This window comes from Chelonia mydas, chromosome 14 (genome assembly GCF_015237465.2).
Source record: "Chelonia mydas isolate rCheMyd1 chromosome 14, rCheMyd1.pri.v2, whole genome shotgun sequence".
Classification (NCBI taxonomy): Eukaryota; Metazoa; Chordata; order Testudines; family Cheloniidae; genus Chelonia; species Chelonia mydas.
In genome coordinates this window covers 31456791-31478247 of record NC_051254.2, presented here as the reverse complement: position 1 = coordinate 31478247, position 21457 = coordinate 31456791, and the positions used below count along the sequence as shown (strand labels likewise).

Genomic DNA, 21457 nt, shown 5'->3' with positions numbered 1-21457 from the left:
TCTGGGGCACCTCGCATTGGCCACTGTCGGAAGACAGAATACTGGGCTAGATGGACCTTTGGTCTGACCCAATATGGCCGTTCTTATGTTTTTATGTTCCCATTCCCCTTTCTGATGTTCCTTTTCTCCCTGGCACAGGGAATGACTCCTTTCTGGATTCTCTCTCTTTCCCAGCAGGTGATGGGATGATGAGTAAGATTAAGGAGGAGAATCCTCAGCAGGAAGGTCCTGAGGAAGTGGAATCACACGGGATGGTATTGGGAAGATCCAAAGGAAATATTTCCCAGAGACCCAAGCAAGGAGAAGCCTGTGGGAGTCAACACAAGTCAGAAAGGCTGAAAGGAAACCAGCCAAGGAAAAGACGTGCTGAATCCATTCATCCAGGAGATGGTTTGAAGGATAGTAAAGAGACCCTGATCCAGCCAAAGATCCACACTAAAAAGAAATCATATAACTGCCCCGAGTGTGGGAAAAGTTTCACTCAGACATCAAATCTTATTATACATGAGAGAATCCACACAGGGCAGAGACCCTATAAATGTCTTGAGTGTGGGAAAAGCTTCAGGCAGAGATCAGACCTCAGTAAACATCAGCGAATCCACACGGGAGAGACCCCTTATAAATGCCCCGACTGCGGGAAAAGCTTTAAGCAAAGATTCAGCCTCATCGTACATCACCGAAGTCACACTGGCGAGACCCCTTATAAATGCAATGACTGCGGGAAAGGCTTCACCCAGAGCACCAACCTGGTTTCGCACCAGAGGATCCACACGGGAGAGACACCCTATAAATGCGCCGACTGCGGGAAGAGCTTCAAGCAAAGATTCAGCCTCATCGTACATCAGAGAAACCACACTGGAGAGAGAGCCTATAAATGTGCTGACTGCGGGAAAAGCTTCAAGCAGAGCTCGGAGCTCATTTCGCACCAGAGAATCCACGTTGGAGAGAGACCCTTCAAATGCACAGAGTGTGGGAAAAACTTCAGTCAGAGCTCAGGCCTGATTAGACATCGGAGAACCCACACGGGAGAGAAACCCTACAAGTGCATCGACTGTGGGAAAGGCTTCAGTCAGAGCTCGGGACTCATTAGGCATCGGAGAACCCACACAGGGCAGAAACCCTATGACTGCCCTGAGTGCGGAAAAAGCTTCACTCAGAGCTCAGCCCTTATCGTACATCAGAGAGTCCACACGGGAGAGGCACCCTATCGATGTTCTGTCTGTGGGAAAAGCTACAAGGTGAAGGACTCCCTCATTTCCCACCAGAAACTCCACACAGGATAGGAGGCAAAGGGAGCTCTCAAAGCGGGGCAATGGGTCTGTGCCCTCCTGAAGCAAAGTATAAACATACTTCCTTTGAGGATGCTCTTGGGAGGGGAGCAAGGGGGATGGAGCATAGCCACCGAGTCCATGAGAACTCCAGGGCTGGAGCACCCACAGAAAAAAAATACTGGGTACTTAGCACCCACTGGCAGCCGTATGGGTCAGTGCCTCCCCCTCCCCCCGAGTGCCTCCAGCCCGTCTGTGGTCCCCCGATCGGTTCCTCCCCCTCCCCCCAGCGCCTCCCGCAATCAGCTGTTCTGTGGTGTGCTGCAGGCTTTGGAGGGGGAGGAGCAGGGGCAAGAACAGGTGGGAGGAGGGGGGCAGAAAGAGGTGGGGTGGGGGCGGGGCCTGCACAGCAGGGGTTGAGCACCCCCCGGGATCTCTGTAAGTTAGCGACTCTGGGGTGAATGGTTTCAGTTTGGGGAGAAGGGGTTGGTGGGACCTGTGCGTTAGAGTCAGTATAGAGACGCGACACTTCCTGAAGACTTTTTGGTTTTCCTGTGGCACCTTTCCTACGAGAGGGAAGAAACAAAGCAGCTCAGGACAGGACAATTGCAGGCTGCAGCTACACAGAGCAGTCGGCAGTTTGGTTACCTCATTGCATGCTATACATCATGTCCATAATAAAGGATTGATCTTGACACTTCTGCTCATCAGAAAGATACCACATGGTACCAGCAGTGGAAGGCACCCAGCATGCTGGAAGACCCAGTGAGAGAAGTCACATTGCAATGGCCGCTACAGAGCCTTTACAAGTAACTTCTCCACCTGCCCTGAGAATCAGAGAAAATCTGGATTTGCCTGAAAAGGATTCAAACTGCAGTTTGAGCTGCTTATGAAAGCCAGCCACAGGGACCAATAAAGTGGAGGCCAAGCCAAAGATTCCTTTGATCCTTACCGTGGCAGGCACAGAAGTCCCAGATGGTGGTGGAGAAAGAAAGGAAAGTTGTGCAGAAATATCGAAAATGTTTGAGGCTCATTATGTTCTTAGAAAACAATGTTACTTATGAGAAAGAGAGAGAGATGGGTCTGGATAAGAACACAAAATGAAGGGGAAACAACAGGGGAGTTTTGTCAAAGATTTAAAGCTAAAAATCAGTCCTGTGACTAAGGAATCGTAAAAGATTCTCTCATTCAAGATCAGAGTAGCCTGGGGTGTATCAACAAGAAAGGCTGTGAATGGTTATTAAGGAAGATGGAGCTGTCACTAGAAAGGGCAATATGTAGAGGTGAGCCCCTGTGTTTTCAGTTTAAACTGATTTTTACTGAAAAATTTCCGTGTTTTTTTTATTCCGTTTTTCCTGATTTTCACTCTACTTTTGTATCATTCAAATATATAAAAAATACCATGTTTTATTAGGGAAATATCATACATGGCATGAGATCTATGTATTATGATCATACATTAGTTTGTGTGTGTATGCGAAGCTGCCTGTTGAAGTAAGCCTATGTATTAGTCTAGAAGATACACACAATAAACGGGCGGGCACGCAAGTGCCAAATTGTGTGCGCATCTGAACGTACTAATGAATCTCACACCCACCACGTATACATTTCAAGCTGTTAGCAGATAACGGGTTAAAGATTTGACACACTAAAATGGGAAGAAAACAAAAATCTGAATATGTATCCAAATATGTTTCAGAACCAAGGAAGTATTCGAAAGTTTAAAAAAAACAAAAATAGGAGAAAGGGATGAAGTTGAGTGTATGTGCTACAAATGGTGTGGCCCAATTATTATATGTAAATATTTATAGGCCAATAGTTCTAAGTCTACAACAGTAAACTGTTTATTCAAATGAAAAGCCTTATTTGAGAATTAGAGATACATTGTTTTCTTAAACTCAGCGGTGGTGTTGTGTTTTGAGTTCTGTTTTAGTTCTGCAGCAAACCACACTAATGAATGGAATTCAAAGTATTAATCAACTGAATACTTTTCTCCCCAGTCTTTCCGTCCACCAAAATAAACTCCGATATTTACCCAGAAAAGTTATTAATAGTTTTTTGCACTGATTTTCACCTGGTTTTGTTGTGGTAATAACACTGATAAAATCTCGGGAACAATTAAATTAAACAAAAACTGAAAACAAAGGGCCCTATGTATAGGCCAAGCAGCAGAACAAACAAAGGCAAACAAAAAGTCTAGAGAGAAGCACAGAGCATATTGCTTTGGCTACTATAGCTAAACCAACAGGCGAAAAGTTCCCAGAAAATCAATTGGCCAGGGACAGAAAATGGAAAGCAGGAAACAACGTCAGTGATGTGGCAACCAGTATGATTATAGAAAATATCCAGCATTTAGGCAAATATGTAGAAACTGTAATAAACCCAACCATTATACTAAAATGTGGAGAGAAAGCAGGAAAGTTTATGTATTAAGTGCAGAAAGGGATTCCTCAGGAGAAAAGGAACTGCTGTTCTAAAGCAAATAGAGGAGGGTGAAAACTCAAAAGACTGGCACGATGCAAGATAGACACTGGCACACAAATAAATGTAGTAACACAAACTGAAATAGAGAGATAAAAGGAACATGGAAAAGTGGAAGAGTCAAAAACATCTGTGAAGACTATGATGAAGGAACAATTCCAGTGTTTGGAAAGTGCACGCTGACGCTTCAATGCAAATGGAAAATGATAAAACAAGAGTTTGTGGTGGTACTCAGAGGCCAGCCCAGCCTTGGGCCTACACATGTGTCAGGAGTTTGGTCTCATTAAGAGGATGCATACCTCAGATAGACAGAAAGACAACGCAGAACCAGATATGAAAGTATTAAGAGCAGCATATGAAGATGTATTTACAAGAAATAGGTGCCTCCCAGTAACAGACATAAGGCAGGTAGAAGAAGATGCAGAACCTATGGTACATACTACGTGAAAAGTTTCGCACCCCTTAGGAAAGAGGGTAGAAGAGCTGTGAAATATGACAGTAAATGGTAGGATTTGGAGAATCGAAGAGCCAGCAGTTTGGGTTCCCTCCTTAGTAACTGTAGAGAAAAAAGGATAGAGACTGTGGCAGTGTATGGTTCCTAAGGTGCTGAACAAAACCAGAAAAAGTACACTTGGCCACAAGAAGTGAACTACTGTCTAAGATGGCAGGAGCCAAACTCCTCACCAAATTAGATGCATTGGCAACGTAATGGCAGACCCTCTTAGACCAATGGTCCCCAAACTTTTGAAGGTTGCGCCCCCCCTTACCCCTGCCAGCCCTCCACCTCTCCCCCAAGCCAGGCCTGGGGGTGGGTCTGGGGCCAGGAGCATGGCTGTGGCCAAGGCTGGGGGCGGGAGCGGAGTCGTAGCCAAACTGTGGTGGGGGCTGGCAGCCAGGTCTGCGGCCAGGTGCGGCTCTGCTCCCAGCCTTGGTCCCAGCCACAGTCGCTGGTCAGGAATGGAGCCGCGGGCAGTGGCCAAGACTGGGGGTTGGTGCAGGGCCCAGAGTGGAGCTGAACTGAGCCTGGTGATGGGGCCAGGGCCAGGAACATGGCTGGGAGTGGGACCGCAGCAGAGCTGGGGGCGGGGAAGGGCTCGGTGTCGCTCCCTCCCCGCCCTCCTGTGGGGGATGGCCCAGGTCCTGCCGTGCGCCCCTGGATGTTCCTCCATGCCCCCCTAGGGGACCATGCCCCACACTTTGGGGACCTCTGTCTTAGAGAGTGCTCCAAGATCTACACTTTCAACACACCGCTTACCCACTGATCAGCAGATACTGCTTCTGAAGACTACGCTGCCTTTCTGTAGAGGTTTAGTTCCAGCAGTTATTCACTGTCCAGTAAGCCAAATGCTGGAAGGTCTGGCAGATGTCATAGTGTACATTGATAATATACTGATTTGGAGCAGCATTGCCTTTGAACATCAGGACCCACAGAGGAGAGTACTGGAAATTGCTGGAGCTAAGGATCTTACACTGAAATGATGTCCATTTCAAACCATGGAAATAGCCTTCTTGGGAAAGAGACTGACAACAATGGGAACCAAAGATTCAGGCAATACTGAACAGGCCAACACCTGATGATAAAAGGGGAATTCAAAGGCTGCTAGGCATGCTGCATTATGTCAGCAAGTTCATACCTAACTATACAGCTCACACAACTCATCTATGACGTCTCTGCCACAAGGTCACGATATGGAAGAGTATTCAATGATTTAAAGCATATTATGACATCAGCTCCAATACTGCAAACTCCACAAAGTGTAGGACTGAAAAAGAGAAGGCCAGTACTGGGATATACTTTGGGGAAGGGTCAAGGCTGCCTCTTAGTGGACAAAGTCCAGGCTCTCAAAGCATGCCCTATCCCAACCACAAAGAAACAGGGCTGAAGGTTTTGGGGACATGCAGTTTACTACTGCTGATTTGTAGCAGGGTTTTCTATGATAGCAGCCCCCCTTCATTAACCTAATTAAGGACAGTAGCCCCCAGGAAGATTCACTGGCCTGCAAAAGGGCCTTTGAGAAGTTGAAAAAACATCTATGCAAAGAGCCTGTCCTGTTCAGTCCCAGCTTCTCAAAATAATTGATTTTGCAGACTGACATAATCTCAGGTAGTTAATGGAGTGGAAGATACTGTACTCTATCTGAGCAACGAACTGTTCCCTTGGGAGTGGGCATATTCAGTAACAGGGAAAAAAAGACTTTGTGACACAGAAGCTCCTTTGCAAAGGATCCCCTGTTCTTTGCCAACAATTCTGATCTCAGACCTGACAAACTCACTGCACCAAACACATCTTGCAGAATATTGATCCATAAGAGTAGCATGTAAGGTATCTACAGAATGCTCATAACTTGTTAAGATTCATAATCATTGTGAGATGTATGTACAGGTAATATTTAAAGAATAATGTATTGAGATTGAAAGTATGCTTCATGGACTTGGAATAAAAGTTAGTCACCATGGAATAATATGTCTTGGTGATGGCCCACTCACCCTGGTTAGTCAGTGATGTAATTCTTGCTCCATCCCAAGACTTTCCATGGAAAACCATCAGTGACAACTGTAAACTGTCTAAACCACTTGGAGATAAAGAAGAAATATTACAACAGACAGAATCACCCTGCCTCTGAACAAAGCTTGGTTCAGTATAATACAGAATGAGGAAAGGCCCTCTGGATTCATTCAGTGAGGAAACATCTTGTGGAATGAGGGTGTTTTTATGAAAGTTTTAGTTCCTGGTTCCTGTGAAGCCAGCCAGCTCTGTAACAGCTTGAACTTTTGGCAGAAAACCTACTTCATTATTAGATAGGAGAGGTAACAAGTAATAAATGTTGACCCAGGTTCATGGTTTATGATTTTGTTGTGTATTGTAACCATTTGTTTCTATCGCTTGCTCTCGTTTCTAGGTAAGTCTCCATTCTTTTAAAATAAACCTACTTTTGTTCCATTACAAGCATTCACCAGCTGTGTAGTTTACAGCAGCAGTGGTTTAAAGTTAAACTGGGATACACAGCTCCTTTGGGGGCAGAGGATCTGAGATTTCTGTGAGTAGCCAGTATCAGGGGTTGGATATCACAGGGGAATGTTTCAAAGGGACTCAAGGACAGGGATGCATCTCTTGTTAACCTGCAAGGCAAAGACAGGGCTGGCCTCACCCAGAGGAGAGGGCCTGAGTGGCTGACAGGCTGATGGTGTTAGGGAGCTAACACCCCCACCCCAGGGCAGGCTCCCTGGGAGACATTTCAAGGGGGAGGGTGTGACATGGGATATACAAACCCCAGCCTGGACAACATGATTGTTACCAGCTGTGAGCAGTCGAAGGGTGGTGGGGAGCTTAGGAGCAGCTGCAGCCCCCAGGCCCCAGAAACCAGCAGGAGGAGGAGATGGGAGTGTGATACATGAAGTGGGGGGGAGTAGCTCTCTTTGATGGTCACCTGCAGCCAGGTTAAACAGGCCTCCACACCTAACTCTGTTCCTGAGCCTCCTACAGGAACTCAGCCAGAGGTGGTGGAACGAGACTCCAGACCAGAGTCTATGGCAACAGTTGTAGATCCAGTTCCTGGGACCCAGCCAGAACGAGCCCAAGGATTGGAACTGGCGGAGCAGTCAGCACCAGAGCCCATGCTTGCAACCCCACCAGAGTCAGGGGAGCCAGCACCAAAGGGTGCCACAGAGCCTGCACCTCCAGCAGCAGCTAAATCAATGCAAGAGGCTCAATCGGAGCCTGAAGTACCACCTAGTGCACTAGCAGAGAGTGGTTCACAGTCAACGGAAACAACCCCATCACCTGCATCGCTTCCAGTGGGACTAAGCCCAAGTCCACAACCCAGCGAGGAACTAATGTCTCCAGCATCAAGGGAGCAGTTCCAGGCAGAGCAGGAAGCAGATGAGAGATTCAAGGGAGCTTGGATGGTGGCACAGAGCGACCCACCACCTCTCAGCTCTTCTAACAGGTCCAGATTTGTTATAGAAGGAGGACTCTTTCTGGTGGGCACAAGGAGGACTGGCAACATCAGAGACAGTTGGTAGTTCCAACTAAGTATAAGGAAAAGCTCTTGAGCTTAGCCCACAATCATCCCAGTGGCCATGCTGGGGTGAACAAAACCAAGGACCATTTGGGGAAGTCATTCCACTGGGAGGGAATGGGCAAGAATGTTTCTACCTATGTCCAGTCTTGTGAGGTGTGCCAGAGGGTGGGAAAGCCCCAAGACCAGGTCAAGACCCTTCTTGAGCCACTCCCCATCGTTGAGGTTCCATTTCAGCGGGTAGCTGTGGATATTCTGGGTCCTCTCCCTAAGAAGACACCCAGAGGAAAGCAGTACATACTGACTTTCATGGATTTTGCCACCCGATGGCCGGAAGCAGGAGCTCTAAGCAACATCAGGGCTAAAAGCATGAGCCAGGCATTGACAGACATTTTTGCCAGGGTAGGTTGGGCCTCCGACATCCTTACAGATTTGGGAACTAACTTCCTGGCAGGGACCATGAAAAGTCTTTGGGAAGCTCATGGGGTAAACCACTTGGTTGCCACCCCTTACCACCATCAAACAAATGGCCTAATAGAAAAGTTTAATGGGACTTGGGAGGTCATGATACATAAATTCATGAATGAGCACTCCAATGACTGGGACCTAGTGTTGTAGCAGTTGCTCTTTGCCTACAGGGCTGTATCACATCCCAGTTTGGGATTTTCACCTTTTGAACTCGTTTATGGCCACGAAGTTAAGGGGTTATTATAGTTGGTAAAGCAGTAACGGGAGGAGGTTACATCTTCTCCAGGAACTAACATTTTGGACTTTGTAACCAATCTGCAGAACACCCTCAAAAACTCTCTCGCCCTTGCTCAAGAAAACCTACAGGATGCTCAACAAGAGCAAAAGGCCTGGTATGATAAACATGCCAGAAAGCATTCCTTCAGAGTAGGTGACCAAGTCATGGTCCTGAAAGCGCTCCAGGCCAATAAGATGGAAGCATTGTGGGAGGGGCCATTTATGGTCCGAGTGCGCCTGGGAGCTGTTAATTACCTCATAGCATTCCCAGACCCTACCCTAAAACCTAAAGTACACTATGTTAATTCTCTAAAGCCCTTTTATTCCCAAGAAATCAAGGTTCTCGAGTTTACAGCCCAGGAGAGATGACGCTGAGTGTCTTGAAGAAGTCTACTATGATGGAAAAAGCAACGGTTGCATGGAAGAGGTGTGCCTTTCCGTGACCCTTGGGTGTAAGCAGTGACAGCAAATCTAGGAGCTGTGCACCAGCTTTGTGCCAATGTTTTCAGCCACCTCAGGACGGACAGAACGGATGTACCACTCCATTGACACAGGCGATGCTCGCCCAATTAGAGCCCAACCCTACCGAATGACTCCTCAAGCCAAAACCGCAATAAAAAGGGAGATCAAGGACACGTTACAGATGGGTGTAATCCGCCCCGCTGAGAGGGCATGGGCCTCTCCAGTGCTTCTGGTTCCTAAACCAGATGGGAAAATTCGCTTTTGTTTTGACTACCGTAAGCTAAATGCTGTAACTCGCCCAGAAAACTATCCAGTGCCATGCACAGATGAGCTCCTGGAGAAACTGGGACGTGCCCAATTCATCTCCACCTTAGACTTAACTAAGGGGTACTGGCAAATGCCGCTAGATGACCCAGCCAAGGAAAGGTCAGCCTTCATCACCCATGTAGGGCTGTATGAATTTAATGTGCTCCCTTTCGGACTGCGAAATGCACCCACCACCTTCCAGAGATTGGTAGATAACCTTCTGGCTGGATTTGGGGAATTTGCAGTCGCCTACTTTGACAATGTGTCTATATTCTCAGATTCATGGGCAGAACACTTCCAAGCTGTCTTCCAGCGCATAAGGGAGGCAGGATTAACTGTTAAGGCCAAAAAGTGTCAAATAGGCCTAAACAGGCTAACGTACTTTGGACACCAGGTGGGTCAAGGCACTATCAAGCCCCTACAGGCTAAGGTAAATGCTAGCCAAAATTGGCCTGTCCCTAAATCAAAGAAGCAGGTCTAATCCTTCTTGGGCTTGGCTGGGTATTACCGACGATTTGTACCAAACTACAGCCAAATTGCCACCCCACTGACAGACCTGACCAGGAAAAAACAACCAAATGCAGTTCAGTGGACTAAGAAGTGTCAGAAAGCCTTTAACCAACTTAAGGTGGACCTTATGTCTGACCCTGTATTGAGGGCCCCGGACTTCAACCAACTGTTCGTCATAACCACAGATGTGTCCAAGCATGGTGTGGGAGCAGTTTTAATGCAGGAAGGACCAGATCAACAATTCCATCCTGTTGTGTTTCTCAGCAAACCTTTCTGAGACGGAAAGCCACTGGTCAGTCTCAGAAAAAGAAAGGAGGATAACGGAGGATATTGATATAATAGGCATCACAGAACCTGGTGGAGTGAGGACAATCAGTGGGACACAATCATTTCGGGGTACAAAATATATCGGAAGGACAGAACAGGTCGTGCGACGGGGGCAGGGGGAGTGGCACTATATGTGAAAGAAAATGTAGAATCAAATGAAATAAAAATCTTAAATGAATCCACATGTTCCACAGAATCTCTATGGATAGTAATTCCATGCTCTAATAAGAATATAACAGTAGGGATCTATTATCGACCACCTGACCAGGACAGTGATGGTGACAATGAAATGCTAAGGGAGATTAGAAAGGCTATCAAAATAAAGAACTCAGTAATAGTCGGGGATTTCAATTATCCCAAAATTGACTGGGTACATGTCACCTCAGGACGAAATGTAGAGACAAAATTTCTCAATACTTTAAATGACTGCTTCTTGGAGCAGCTGGTTCAGGAACCCACAAGGGGAGAGGCAACTCTCGATCTAGTCCTGAGTGCAGTGCAGGATCTGGTCCAAAAGGTAACTATAACAGGACCGCTTGGAAATAGTGACCATAATATAACAACATTTAACATTCCTGTGGTGGGAAGAACACCTCAACAGCCCAACACTGTGGCATTTAATTTCAGAAAGGAGAACTATGCAAAAATGAGGAGGTCAGTTAAACAGAAATTAAAAGTGACTAGAGTGAAATCCCTGCAAGCTGCATGGACACTTTTCAAAGACACCATAATAGAGGCTCAACTTAAATGTATACCCCAAATTAAAAAACACAGTAAAAGAACTCAAAAAGAGCCACCATGGCTTAACAACCATCTAAAAGAAGCAGTGAGAGGTAAAAAGGCATCTTTTAAAAAGGGGAAGTCAAATCCTAGTGAGGTAAATAGAAAGGTGCATAAATACTGCCAAATTAAATGTAAAAATGTAATAAGAAAAACCAAAAATGAGTTTGAAGAACTGCTAGCCAAAAACTCAAAAGGTAATAACAAAATGTTTTTTAAGTACATCAGAAGCAGGAAGCCTGCTAAACAACCAGTGGGGCCCCTGGACAATCGAGATACAAAAGGAGCACTTAAAATACGATAAAGTCATTGCAGAGAAACTAAATGAATTCTTTGCTTCAGTCTTCATGGCTGAGGATGTTAGGGAGATTCCCAAACCTGAGCTGTCTTTTGTAGGTGACAAATCTGAGGAATTGTCACAGATTGAAGTGTCACTAGAGGAGGTTTTGCAATGAATTGAGAAACTTAACAGTAACAAGTCACTGGGACCAGATGGCATTCACCCAAGAGTTCTGAAAGAACTCAAATGTGAAATTGCAGAACTATTAACTATGGTTGTAACCCGTTCTTTAAATCAGTTTCTGTACCCAATGACTGGAAGATAGCTAATGTAACGCCAATATTTAAAAAGGGCTCTAGCGGTGATCCCGGCAATTACAGACCGGTAAGTCTAACGTCAGTACCGGGCAAATTAGTTGAAACAGTAGTAAAGAATAAAATTGTCAGACACATAGAAGAACATAAATTGTTGGGCAAAAGTCAATATGGTTTCTGTAACGGGAAATCACGTCTTACTAATCTATTAGAGTTCTTTGAAGGGGCCAACAAACATGTGGACAAGGGGGATCCAGTGGACATAGTGTACTTAGATTTCCAGAAAGCCTTTGACGAGGTCCCTCACCAAAGGCTCTTACGTAAATTAAGTTGTCATGGGATAAGATCCTTTCATGGATTGAGAACAAAGGGTAGGAACAAAGGGTAGGAATAAATGGTAAATTTTCAGAATAGAGAGGGGTAACTAGTGGTGTTCCCCAAGGGTCAGTCCTAGGACCAGTCCTATTCAACTTATTCATAAATGATCTGGAGAAAGGGGTAAACAGTGAGGTGGCAAAGTTTGCAGATGATACTAAACTGCTCAAGATAGTTAAGACCAAAGCAGACTGTGAAGAACTTCAAAAAGATCTCACAAAACTAAGTGACTGGGCAACAAAATGGCAAATGAAATTTAATGTGGATAAATGTAAAGTAATGCACATTGGAAAAAATAACCCCAACTATACATACAATATGATGGGGGCTAATTTAGCTACAACTAATCAGGAGAAAGATCTTGGAGTCATCGTGGAGAGTTCTCTGAAGACGTCCACACAGCGTGCAGCGGCAGTCAAAAAAGCAAACGGGATGTTAGGAATCATTAAAAAAGGGATAGAGAATAAGAAGGAGAATATCTTATTGCCCTTATATAAATCCATGATACGCCCACATCTTGAATACTGAGTACAGATGTGGTCCCCTCATCTCAAAAAAGAGATACTGGCATTAGAAAAGGTTCAGAAAAGGGCAACTAAAATGATGAGGGGTTTGGAATGGGTCCCATATGAGGAGAGAGTAAAGAAGCTAGGACTTTTCAGCTTGGAAAAGAGGAGACTAAGGGGGGATATGATAGAAGTATATAAAATCATGAGTGGTGTGGAGAAAGTGAATAGTTATTTACTTGTTCCCATAATATAAGAACTAGGGGCCACAAAATGAAATGAATGGGCAGCAGCTTTAAAACAAATAAAAGTTCTTCTTCACACAGTGCACAGTCAACCTGTGGAACTCCTTGCCTGAGGAGGTTGTGAAGGCTAGGACTATAAAAGGGTTTAAAAGAGAACTCGATAAATTCATGGGGGTTAAGTCCATCAATGGCTATTAGCCAGGATGGGTAAGGAATGGTGTCCCTAGCCTCTGTTTGTCAGAGGGTGGAAATGGATGGCAGGAGAGAGATCAGTTGATCATGACCTGTTAGGTTCATTCCCTCTGCGGCACCTGGCATTGGCCACTGTCGGTAGACAGGATACTAGGTTGGATGGACCTATGGACACAGTATGGCCATTCTTATGTTCTTAATGTTACGCCATCGGGTATGCACTGGAGAAGCCATGCCCATACATTTGCAGACGGCGGTTCCACCTGCAGACTGACCATGCTGCACTGAAGTGGCTTCACACAGTCAAACAGACTAACAAAAAACTTCTTCAATGGAGTTTAGCTCTCCAAGACTTTGATTTTAAAATACAAAACATTTCAGGAGCCTCTAACAAAGTGGCTGATGCACTCTCCCGGGAAGGTTTCCCAGAATCAGCCGGGTAAAAATGTCGCAGCATTCTAAGTCATTGTAGTCCTTGAAATGTAAAAAGTACTGTTTAGTTCTTCATGTAATTATTAGTAAAATTAGAGGTGCATGTATCTTATTAACTCTGTTTCCTAAACCTCCAGGAAGAAATCCCAGCCAGTGTAGACCCGACCTGAATCAGGCTGGCCAGCACCGTCTGTGATTTGGGGGGCATGTGATACATGACGGGGGAGGGAGTAGCTCTCTTTGATGGACACCCAGCCAGCCAGTTAGCTGTAAAATCCCTCTTGGGCTGTTCTCTGCTAGCTTTAACTATAAAGGGTTAACAAGCCCACAGGTAAAAGAAAAGGAGTGGGCACCTGACCAAAAGAGCCAATGGGAAGGTAGAACTTTTTAAATTTTTTTTTTTAAATTGGGAAAGAACCTTTCCCTTTGTCTGTTGTTCTCTGGGCTGCAGGGACACGGAGCAGCAATGCTGTAAGCAGCTTAAGCCAGATATGATTATAAATGATCAATTCATACCTCAAACCTACTTATCTGAAGCCTCAGATATGTAAGTAAAATTAGGGAATGTCTAAAAAGACGCGATTAGGGTTATTTCTTTTATTTCTTATTGGCTTGTGGACTCCTCTGTGCTAACCCCAGATGCTTTTGTTTGGTGGTAATCTTTAAGCTGAACCCCCAAGAAAGCTATTTTGGGTGCTTAATTTTTGGAATTGCTCTTTTAAAACCTAGCAAAAGCCCAAGTTACAGGTGTATTTTCTTTCTTTTTGTTTTTAATAAAATTTACCTTTTTAAAGAACAGGATTGGATTTTTGGTATCCTAAAAGATTTGTGCATATGTTGTTTGATTAGCTGGTAGCCACAGCTGATTTCCTTTGTTTTCTTTCTCAGCTCTTCCCCGGAGGGGTGTGTGAAAGGGCTTGAGGGTACCCCACAGGAAGGAATTCCCAAGTGCTCCTTTCTGGATTCAAAGGGTTGGGGTTTTTTGCATTTGGATGGTGGCAGCATTTACCAAGCCAAGGTCAGAGAAAAGCTGTAACCTTGGGAGTGTAATACAAGCATGGAGTGGCCAGTTTTAATTTTTTAAATCCTTGCGGGCCCCACTTCTGCAGTCGAAGTGCCGGAGTGGGGATTCAGCCTTGACAGGGAGTGTCATGGCCACCTGCACTAGGGCAGCTGCACCTCACTGCCCGGCTCCAGCTTCCAACCTGACCGGTGGGCGGGACCTCGGGGAAGGGGAAAGGAGGAGGTAGGGCCTGCACTTACCTGAGGATGAGCAGTGGGCAGGGCCACAGAAAGGGGCAGGGCCTTGTGGTGAGGGTGGGCACAACCCCCCAATTTTCTGTCTAGCTCACCTCAGTCCCCCCACCGAGAAGAGGCTGGCACCATCCCCCTCTGTGTGCTTTTTACGGATTTCATGACAAAGGATAATGAAGCAGATCTTCAGACTGAAAACCATATCACTGAGCCTACTCTAACTTTGCTAAACTAATTAAGAATGAACCAATCCAGTGATCAAACTGAGATCGACTCAATACATCAATGGGTTAACATGGATGTTGGCTTATCATCAGACTTATGGTTTGGCCATGTTAAAGCACACCGGTAGTTCACTGTCTATCCATAGGCGCTCTGTCTCAAAACAGGGTGTGCAGGCAGAGTATGTTACAGACATGTCTCCAAAGCCCTGCTCCTTTCAGCAAAATCCCACGTGGAGGGTTGAGTGTTACTGGGGAAGTTAACTGTGCATCCCTCAAGGGGTGGGGTTCTGACTCTAGTTCCTGAGTAATTTGCTCATCCGTTCCCTCGGTCAAGGGCATTACCTCTGTTCCCAGCAATTCCTCTAGAAAGAGGGTCACTTCTGCTCCCACGTCTAGGAGCCCTGTACACGTGGCAGCAACTGGCATTTCCATTTTGAGGTGCCCTTTGTTGGGGTTTGACTGGCTGAGTCTCTACCACCCCCTGCCCATTCTAGGGTCTACCTTCTGGCTGTTTGCCAGCACTCCCAGGCAGCTGCAGGCTAAACACTTCGGGATGGGGAGCGGCCTATCTCGTTCTCCCCAACCGTACCCTAATGGTCACCAGGAGAAGAGTCACCAGCATGCAGACATCTTCAAGACACTGTTAGAGCAAATGAAGATGAGAGGGCACTGCCAGAGCTGGTCCCAGTGCCAACCCAACACAAAGGAGAGCTGTTGAAATGACCTGAGGACAAATGCTGGGAGGCTGACCTGCCTCCAGAAGGGGGTGGATGGGCAAAGACTTGGCCAGTCAGATCCCAGCACCTCAGGTGTCAGCTGAAAGGCGGGAGTGAATGTTGGACAGGCTTGCACGAGTTTGGAAAGAGGTCATTAGAAACAGGACTGAGGACTTGGGGTCTGAAACAAAGTGGCTAGTCTAAGTGCTGAAGGATATGCTATAAAAACATGTATTATTCACTCACCAGGCCACCAGCAGTATGACGGAGGCAGGGCAAAATGGTCCCGGGTCAGAGGCACCTACCCTAAGCAGCTGACTAGAGCCTAATACCAGATCAGGTGGGGTCCATTCATGGATGAGTCCAGACCTCTGCTAGCACCGGATATAAAGTCACAGTAGATTTACTGGTTTATCCTCTTGCCACCTCGATAACCTTCTTCCCGAACTGCTCCCTGTTGGTTCTTCCCTCACCCACCCACCCACTGCGTCACCCACCACCACTCAAAATGTCAGCATCAGAGAGGTTAAAAAAATCCAACGCATCACAGGGCCAGCATTTTTACTCTAACTGCAGATGCCGGAAGAGAAAACAATCAATAGAAAAGGTACATTGGCTCACAGCTTCATTAATGCTCTCAGCTTTCACTGAAGTTGAGATTTCATGAGATAAACGGCCAAATCAGGTTTCAGAGACATTTCATAGAATCATAGAATAACAGGGTTGGAAGGGACCCTAGGAGGTCATCTAGTCCAACCCCCTGCTCAAAGCAGGACCAATCCCCAGCTAAATCATCCCAGCCAGGGCTTTGCCAAGCCTGACCTTGAAAACCTCTAACGAAGGAGATTCCACCACCTCCCTAGGTAACCCAATCCAATGCACAGAGATTTCAAAGCACCCTGAGGCATTTGGCAGTAGAACTCTTATTGCAGAATGCTATATAATTTTGCAGGGTACTTTGGTGTTGATCTTTGGGTGTCATACAAGAGAACTTAAGGCAAAGACAGTGTTCTATTTTGACAGGAACAGTGCACAAGGAACGGCTGTAGGGGTGCACATCAATGTTCCCTCTAATTTTTTACATCCATGTGCGTGAATTTTGTTATGTGCACCAATATGGAGGTGATGTGTGATGGGGGTGGGACCAAGGGGTTTGGGGTGCGGGAGGGGGCTCAGGGCTGGGCGGAGGGTGGGGGTGAGGGCTCCAGCTGGGGGTGAGGGCTCTGAGGTGGGGCTGGGAATGAGGGGTTTGGGGTGCAAGCTGCCCCAGGGCTGCAGTGGTGAGAGAGAACTCCCCACAGCCCTCTCTTGCTGAAGCAGTCCAGGGCCAGGGGAGAGGCGCCTCTTCCCGCCGTGGCAACTCTGGGGCTGGGGCCAGGGGAGAGGTGCCTCTCCAGTCCAGGCCCCTGTGGCTATGCACCTGTGCGGCCCTTGATAGCCTGCTGAGCAGTCGTGCACTTTAGAGGGAACTTAGGTGCACATGCAATTATTAACCTGCCCCCTACCCATCTGACCCCAGCATACCCTCCCAAACACCCACCCTACAGTACCCCTAGACACACTTGAAAAAACCACAGCCCCCCAAACACCCATTGAACTACAGCTCAACCCATGAATGGTACAACATCCATCCCCCATACTGTCAACTCCTAACAAACACAAACATATTTCCTTGGTTATAGAACATTCATTATGCAGAGCTATCCTCTAGTCTCAAAGGAGGAGCACAATGCATCCTTAGCCCTGTTTCCTTGAGCAGTTGGGATACTGGGCAGAGGCACTGTCTCCGAACAGCCATATCATTCATAAGGTCCCTCCAACTCCTGCTCCCACCCGTCCTCCAGGATTTCTCCCTGGCTCTCCCTAGTTGTTGTGTAAAACACAGGAGGCACTTATCACATGAAGAGCAGAATCATGAGAAATAGACTGACCTTTTCATAAGGCGCCATCACCCACCTTTCATGCTGCACCTAACTGCTCCTTTCTCTTCTTCAAACATCCAGAGAAAGATTTCATATACCAGGGACCCACAGGGCCCCTTGCTGCTCCCCTCGAGGGGCCTTAGGAGCTGCAGAGACAACTCAGGCACGAACTACAATGGGGCATTTTTACCTTTCCCCTACACTGGAAAGTGTGTGTGGAACCCACAGAAACGTCTCCCCACTGATCCCACCACTTGCTCCCCTCAGACCCTGAAACGACTCATCTCCCCAGTGCCCAGCATTTCCTTCTCCTCCAGGCTCCACCAACCACCCCCCATAGAAACCACAACCATGCACCCGCCAGCTGTACCTACCCAGACCATCCTCAAAGGAAGCACATTTATACTTTGCTTCAGGAGGGCACAGACCCATTGCCACACAGTAAGAGCTCCCGAAACCTTCTATCCTGTATGGAGTTTCTGGTGGGACATCAGCGAGACCTTCACCTTGTAGCTTTTCCCACACTCGGGGCAGTTATAGGGTCTCTCTTCTGTGTGGACACTTTGATGTACAATAAGGGTTGATCTCCGCTTGAAGCCTTTCCCGCACTTTACACGTTTGTGCGGCTTTTCTTTAGTGCATAATGTTGGCTGGATCACAGTTTCCTTATGATTTTTGAAACCTCCCCCTCGGTAAGTGGATATAACCTGTCTCTTCCCTGGGTGGTTTCCTTGCTGCATCTCTGGCCTGTGCTGACTCTCCCGGGCATCTTCCTGCTCAGGATTCTGGGAAATGTTCCCTTCAGATCTTCCCGATACAGTCCCACGCAGTTCCACTTGCTCAGGACTTTCCAGCTGTGGATTCTCCTCCTTGTTCTCACTCACCGTCCCATCACCTGCTGAGATAGAGAGAAAATCCAGAAAGGAGTCAGTCCCTGTGGCGGGGGAAAGGGGAATGGGAAGATGGAGAACAAACCAAAATAGCTGCTGAGGAGATTCAAAATCCAAACTCCCCAAACCCTTTCCCAGAGGAGACACAGAAGGCAATGAACAATTCAGTCTCCACATCCCATCTGAACACTCAGGAGGAAGGGAGCTACTGCCAGGCATCAGGTAGGGTGGGAAGCCATAAGCGATGTGTGCCAGGAGAATATGACACCTACTGGGCACAATCCTGACCTGAAGGAGATGAGGCAGAACTGGGGGAACTCAGAGGGCCTGTATGGGAATCCCAGCTGTTTATGTCAAGGACGGATGGTTTCTGTGTTCGTTTAACCAATTCCTTACCTGTGCGGATGTTTCTCAGGATCTGCCTTTCCTCAGAGCCCTGGTGATCTGGGGTCCACAGCTCTTCACCCTGTTCCATCTGGGAGATCATGTTGGGTTTTAGAATTGGAAATCCTGCTTGGGGGAAAGACAACAGGTGAGACTAGGATTTTACTGTTGTTCTGAGACAGCTGTTTCCAGATGTCCTGAGTGGTTGGATGCCCTTGTATACACCAAAGGATGGGGACGTGTTCCTGGAGAACCTTTTGGGGAGGGCAGAAGGGGATTCAGGGATCTCCACACACTGGGGGATTTTATGACTATGCAACCTCTTCCCCTTTCCTAACCCAGCAAAGACCAGAGTCTTTTCCAGGCATGGAGGCAGTCCCGGGAAAAGAGGGACACACAAAATCTCCATGTATCCACGTGTGCCCATGTTTAATAACACAGAGAGGTGCATGCAACCTATCTTCTCCCCTGGTGATGGGGTGTGGGGTTGGGAAAGTATTAGCATCCCCACTGTCTCCCCGAAACTCTTCCATACACAGAAGTATGGAGGAGACAGCATCTTTCACACAGATTATGGGGCTGACCCCCTGACATTTAAGGGACCAGGGAAGACCCCTCAAGAGAAGCCGACCCTGGGGAGAGGGAGACATTTCTGAAAGCTTTCGTGAAAAACACGCTGTTTCTGCAGTGAAACCGTGATGCCTGGAGCTGCCGACTCCCATGATTTTATCTTGAGTCTCATGATATTTAGCTGGGATATTTAAACATTTCTTTGTGCCGTCACAGTGAGGCTGCCCTTACCAAGATGGCTGCCAACTCCCTTTGTTTCCAGTGAGGTGGAAGCCAGGCTCTGCTCAGGTTATATGGACAGGAGGCTGGACAGGACACTAAGAATGGAGAAGGAAATGTGGGGATTTCGAGGTGGGCAGAAGAGGATGTGGGAGAGGTGGACTGGGCTGTGTGCCATGCTACATGGAGGTGGAGGGGGCTATAGGGGTCTGTGTAGCAGCAGGAGGAGGATGAGAGGGGTGGGGAGGGATTTGTGGGGGCCAGATTGAGCCTGAGGGCAGGTGTAGGGGGACATGTGGAAGGTGTCAGGCTAAAAGGAGTACTAGGGAGTATGGGTGCAGGAAGGAGGCTGATGGGGGTAGGGGGACTAGGGAGTGCGGTGAGTGTGGGGTGGCAGCCGAGAGAGGTAGGAGACTGTAGAGGGGAAAGAAGTGAATATAGGGGCAGTGGGCAGAAGAGACTGTGGGGGAGTGGGCGGCTGGGGCAAAGAGGAGACAGGGAGTGGGATGGGTGAGACACAAGGGCAGCTCCTCCATCCCAGGAGTAGGGAGGGTCAGTGTGTAGAGTCCCCTCGGGAGCAGGGAGGCTGCAGTCTTGCATGTGCCCTGTTGCAGGGGGAGTTTTGCACCTCTAATAAGATGTTCACGTGCACGCATGCACACAGAGGGCAGGCGCACTTGCGTGCACACACACATACACTGGGAAGGGCACACACTCTGTGTAGGCTGGTGTAAACACACACTCAGAGGACAGGAGTACACTCACACACACACACACTACGTGGGCCAGCATACACACACACACACACACTGTGGGCAGGCGTACACACACACACACTGTGGGCAGGCATACATACACACAGACACACACACACTCTACATGGGCCAGTGTGTGTACACACACACACACACTACGTGGGCCAGCATACACACACACACATTGTGGGCAGGTGTACACACACACACACTGTGGGCAGGCATACATACACACACACACACACACTCTACATGGGCCAGTGTGTGTACACACACACACACATATTACGTGGGCTGGCATACACACACACACACACACACTCTACGTGGGCAGGTGTATACTCACACACACATTCTATGAAGGCAGGAATACACTCACACACAAACCCTGTGTGGGTGGCTTTTCCCCAACAGACCGAAAACGAAGAAGATAAATAAAATCACCCCCAAATGTATTATTGTTTAAACCTTGTAACAGTCAAGCCCACCTCCTGACTTCCAGCCCCGAGTGACTCCTGTGCTTTGGGCTGGCTGTACGCCTCTGAAGCCTGCAAGGGCATGCTCCACGTTAAAGAAAGCCCACTGCGGGGATTACATTTCCTGGTCTCTTCACTTTCTCCATTTCCTGCCCCTCTCCCTCCCACACATCTAGACCAAACCCACAAGCAGCTCGCAGAAAATCTCCTACCTGCACCAGCTTCTCTGCAGCCATTTCCCTTCCCCATCCCCCGGGAGGGTAGACATTATTTGGCAGCCTGTCAGGGTGAGAAGGGTGATGGGGGAGGTTTCAGAAGGGATTTAGTCCATTCCATACCCCGATTCCCTCCTAAGGTTCTCTTCCTGCCGACGGACTGTGACAAACTGGAAATGTTCCGTAATATTTTTAGGAAGCCTAGGTGTGCCTCAGTTTCCCTCTGTAGAGCAGCGCAGGAGACATGAGGGGGGTGTGTGTGTGTGAGAGAGAGAGAGAGAGAGAGAGAGAGAGACCTTGCTGGCTGTGTGGAATGACTGAGTCATTAAAGAACTGGTTGAAACCGACATGTGTGTGAAGTCAGCTGGAGAAGAAAAGGGAAAAGGTGTCAGGTGGCTGGAATATGGGCTACCTTTTGTCTGCACTAGAAACAAGACAGAGTCACAATTGCAGAGCTGTGGCTGTGCTGGTGCTGTGTTTCTAGTACAGACACTTAGTACAGCGACGGAAGGGATGTAGTGAACCCACCTCTCCAAGAGGCAGGAACTAGGTTGACAGGCTGTTTTTTGGAGCAGCAGCTCTCACCTGGGT

At 47.5% G+C, this 21457-nt stretch overlaps 5 protein-coding genes across 11 annotated transcripts in view; 1 reads left to right on the top strand and 4 right to left on the bottom strand.

Annotated features, from left to right (window-relative positions):
• The window catches only part of LOC114018211 (zinc finger protein 501), a 225968-nt gene extending 219922 nt beyond the window's left edge, over nt 1–6046 (top strand). For 3 of the 6 annotated variants that reach the window (XM_043528840.1, XM_043528838.1, XM_043528839.1), the window contains one exon: nt 139–6046. In XM_043528840.1, coding sequence (XP_043384775.1) covers nt 139–1283 — 1145 coding nt within the window. In that variant the 3' untranslated portion in view covers nt 1284–6046. The remainder of the gene's footprint in view (nt 1–138) is intronic. The other 3 variants (XM_043528842.1, XM_037913614.2, XM_043528843.1) reach the window with 2 other exon arrangements.
• Nucleotides 1–21457, bottom strand: part of LOC102947012 (E3 ubiquitin-protein ligase TRIM58) — a 188699-nt gene that overhangs the window by 147753 nt on the left and 19489 nt on the right. The gene's annotated exons all lie outside the window — the stretch shown is intronic.
• LOC114020077 (zinc finger protein 239) overlaps nt 1–21457 on the bottom strand; it is a 479276-nt gene that overhangs the window by 438334 nt on the left and 19485 nt on the right. The window lies entirely within an intron of this gene.
• The window catches only part of LOC122462963 (zinc finger protein 501-like), a 293402-nt gene that overhangs the window by 252469 nt on the left and 19476 nt on the right, over nt 1–21457 (bottom strand). The window lies entirely within an intron of this gene.
• LOC102929471 (zinc finger protein 436) overlaps nt 15984–21457 on the bottom strand; it is a 44894-nt gene continuing 39420 nt past the window's right edge. Inside the window, exons 8-9 of the mRNA XM_037913563.2 lie at nt 18644–18757; nt 15984–18255 (exon numbers count right to left, since the gene is read on the bottom strand). Of these exons, the coding sequence (XP_037769491.1) occupies nt 17819–18255; nt 18644–18757 (551 nt within the window). The 3' untranslated portion in view covers nt 15984–17818. The remainder of the gene's footprint in view (nt 18256–18643; nt 18758–21457) is intronic.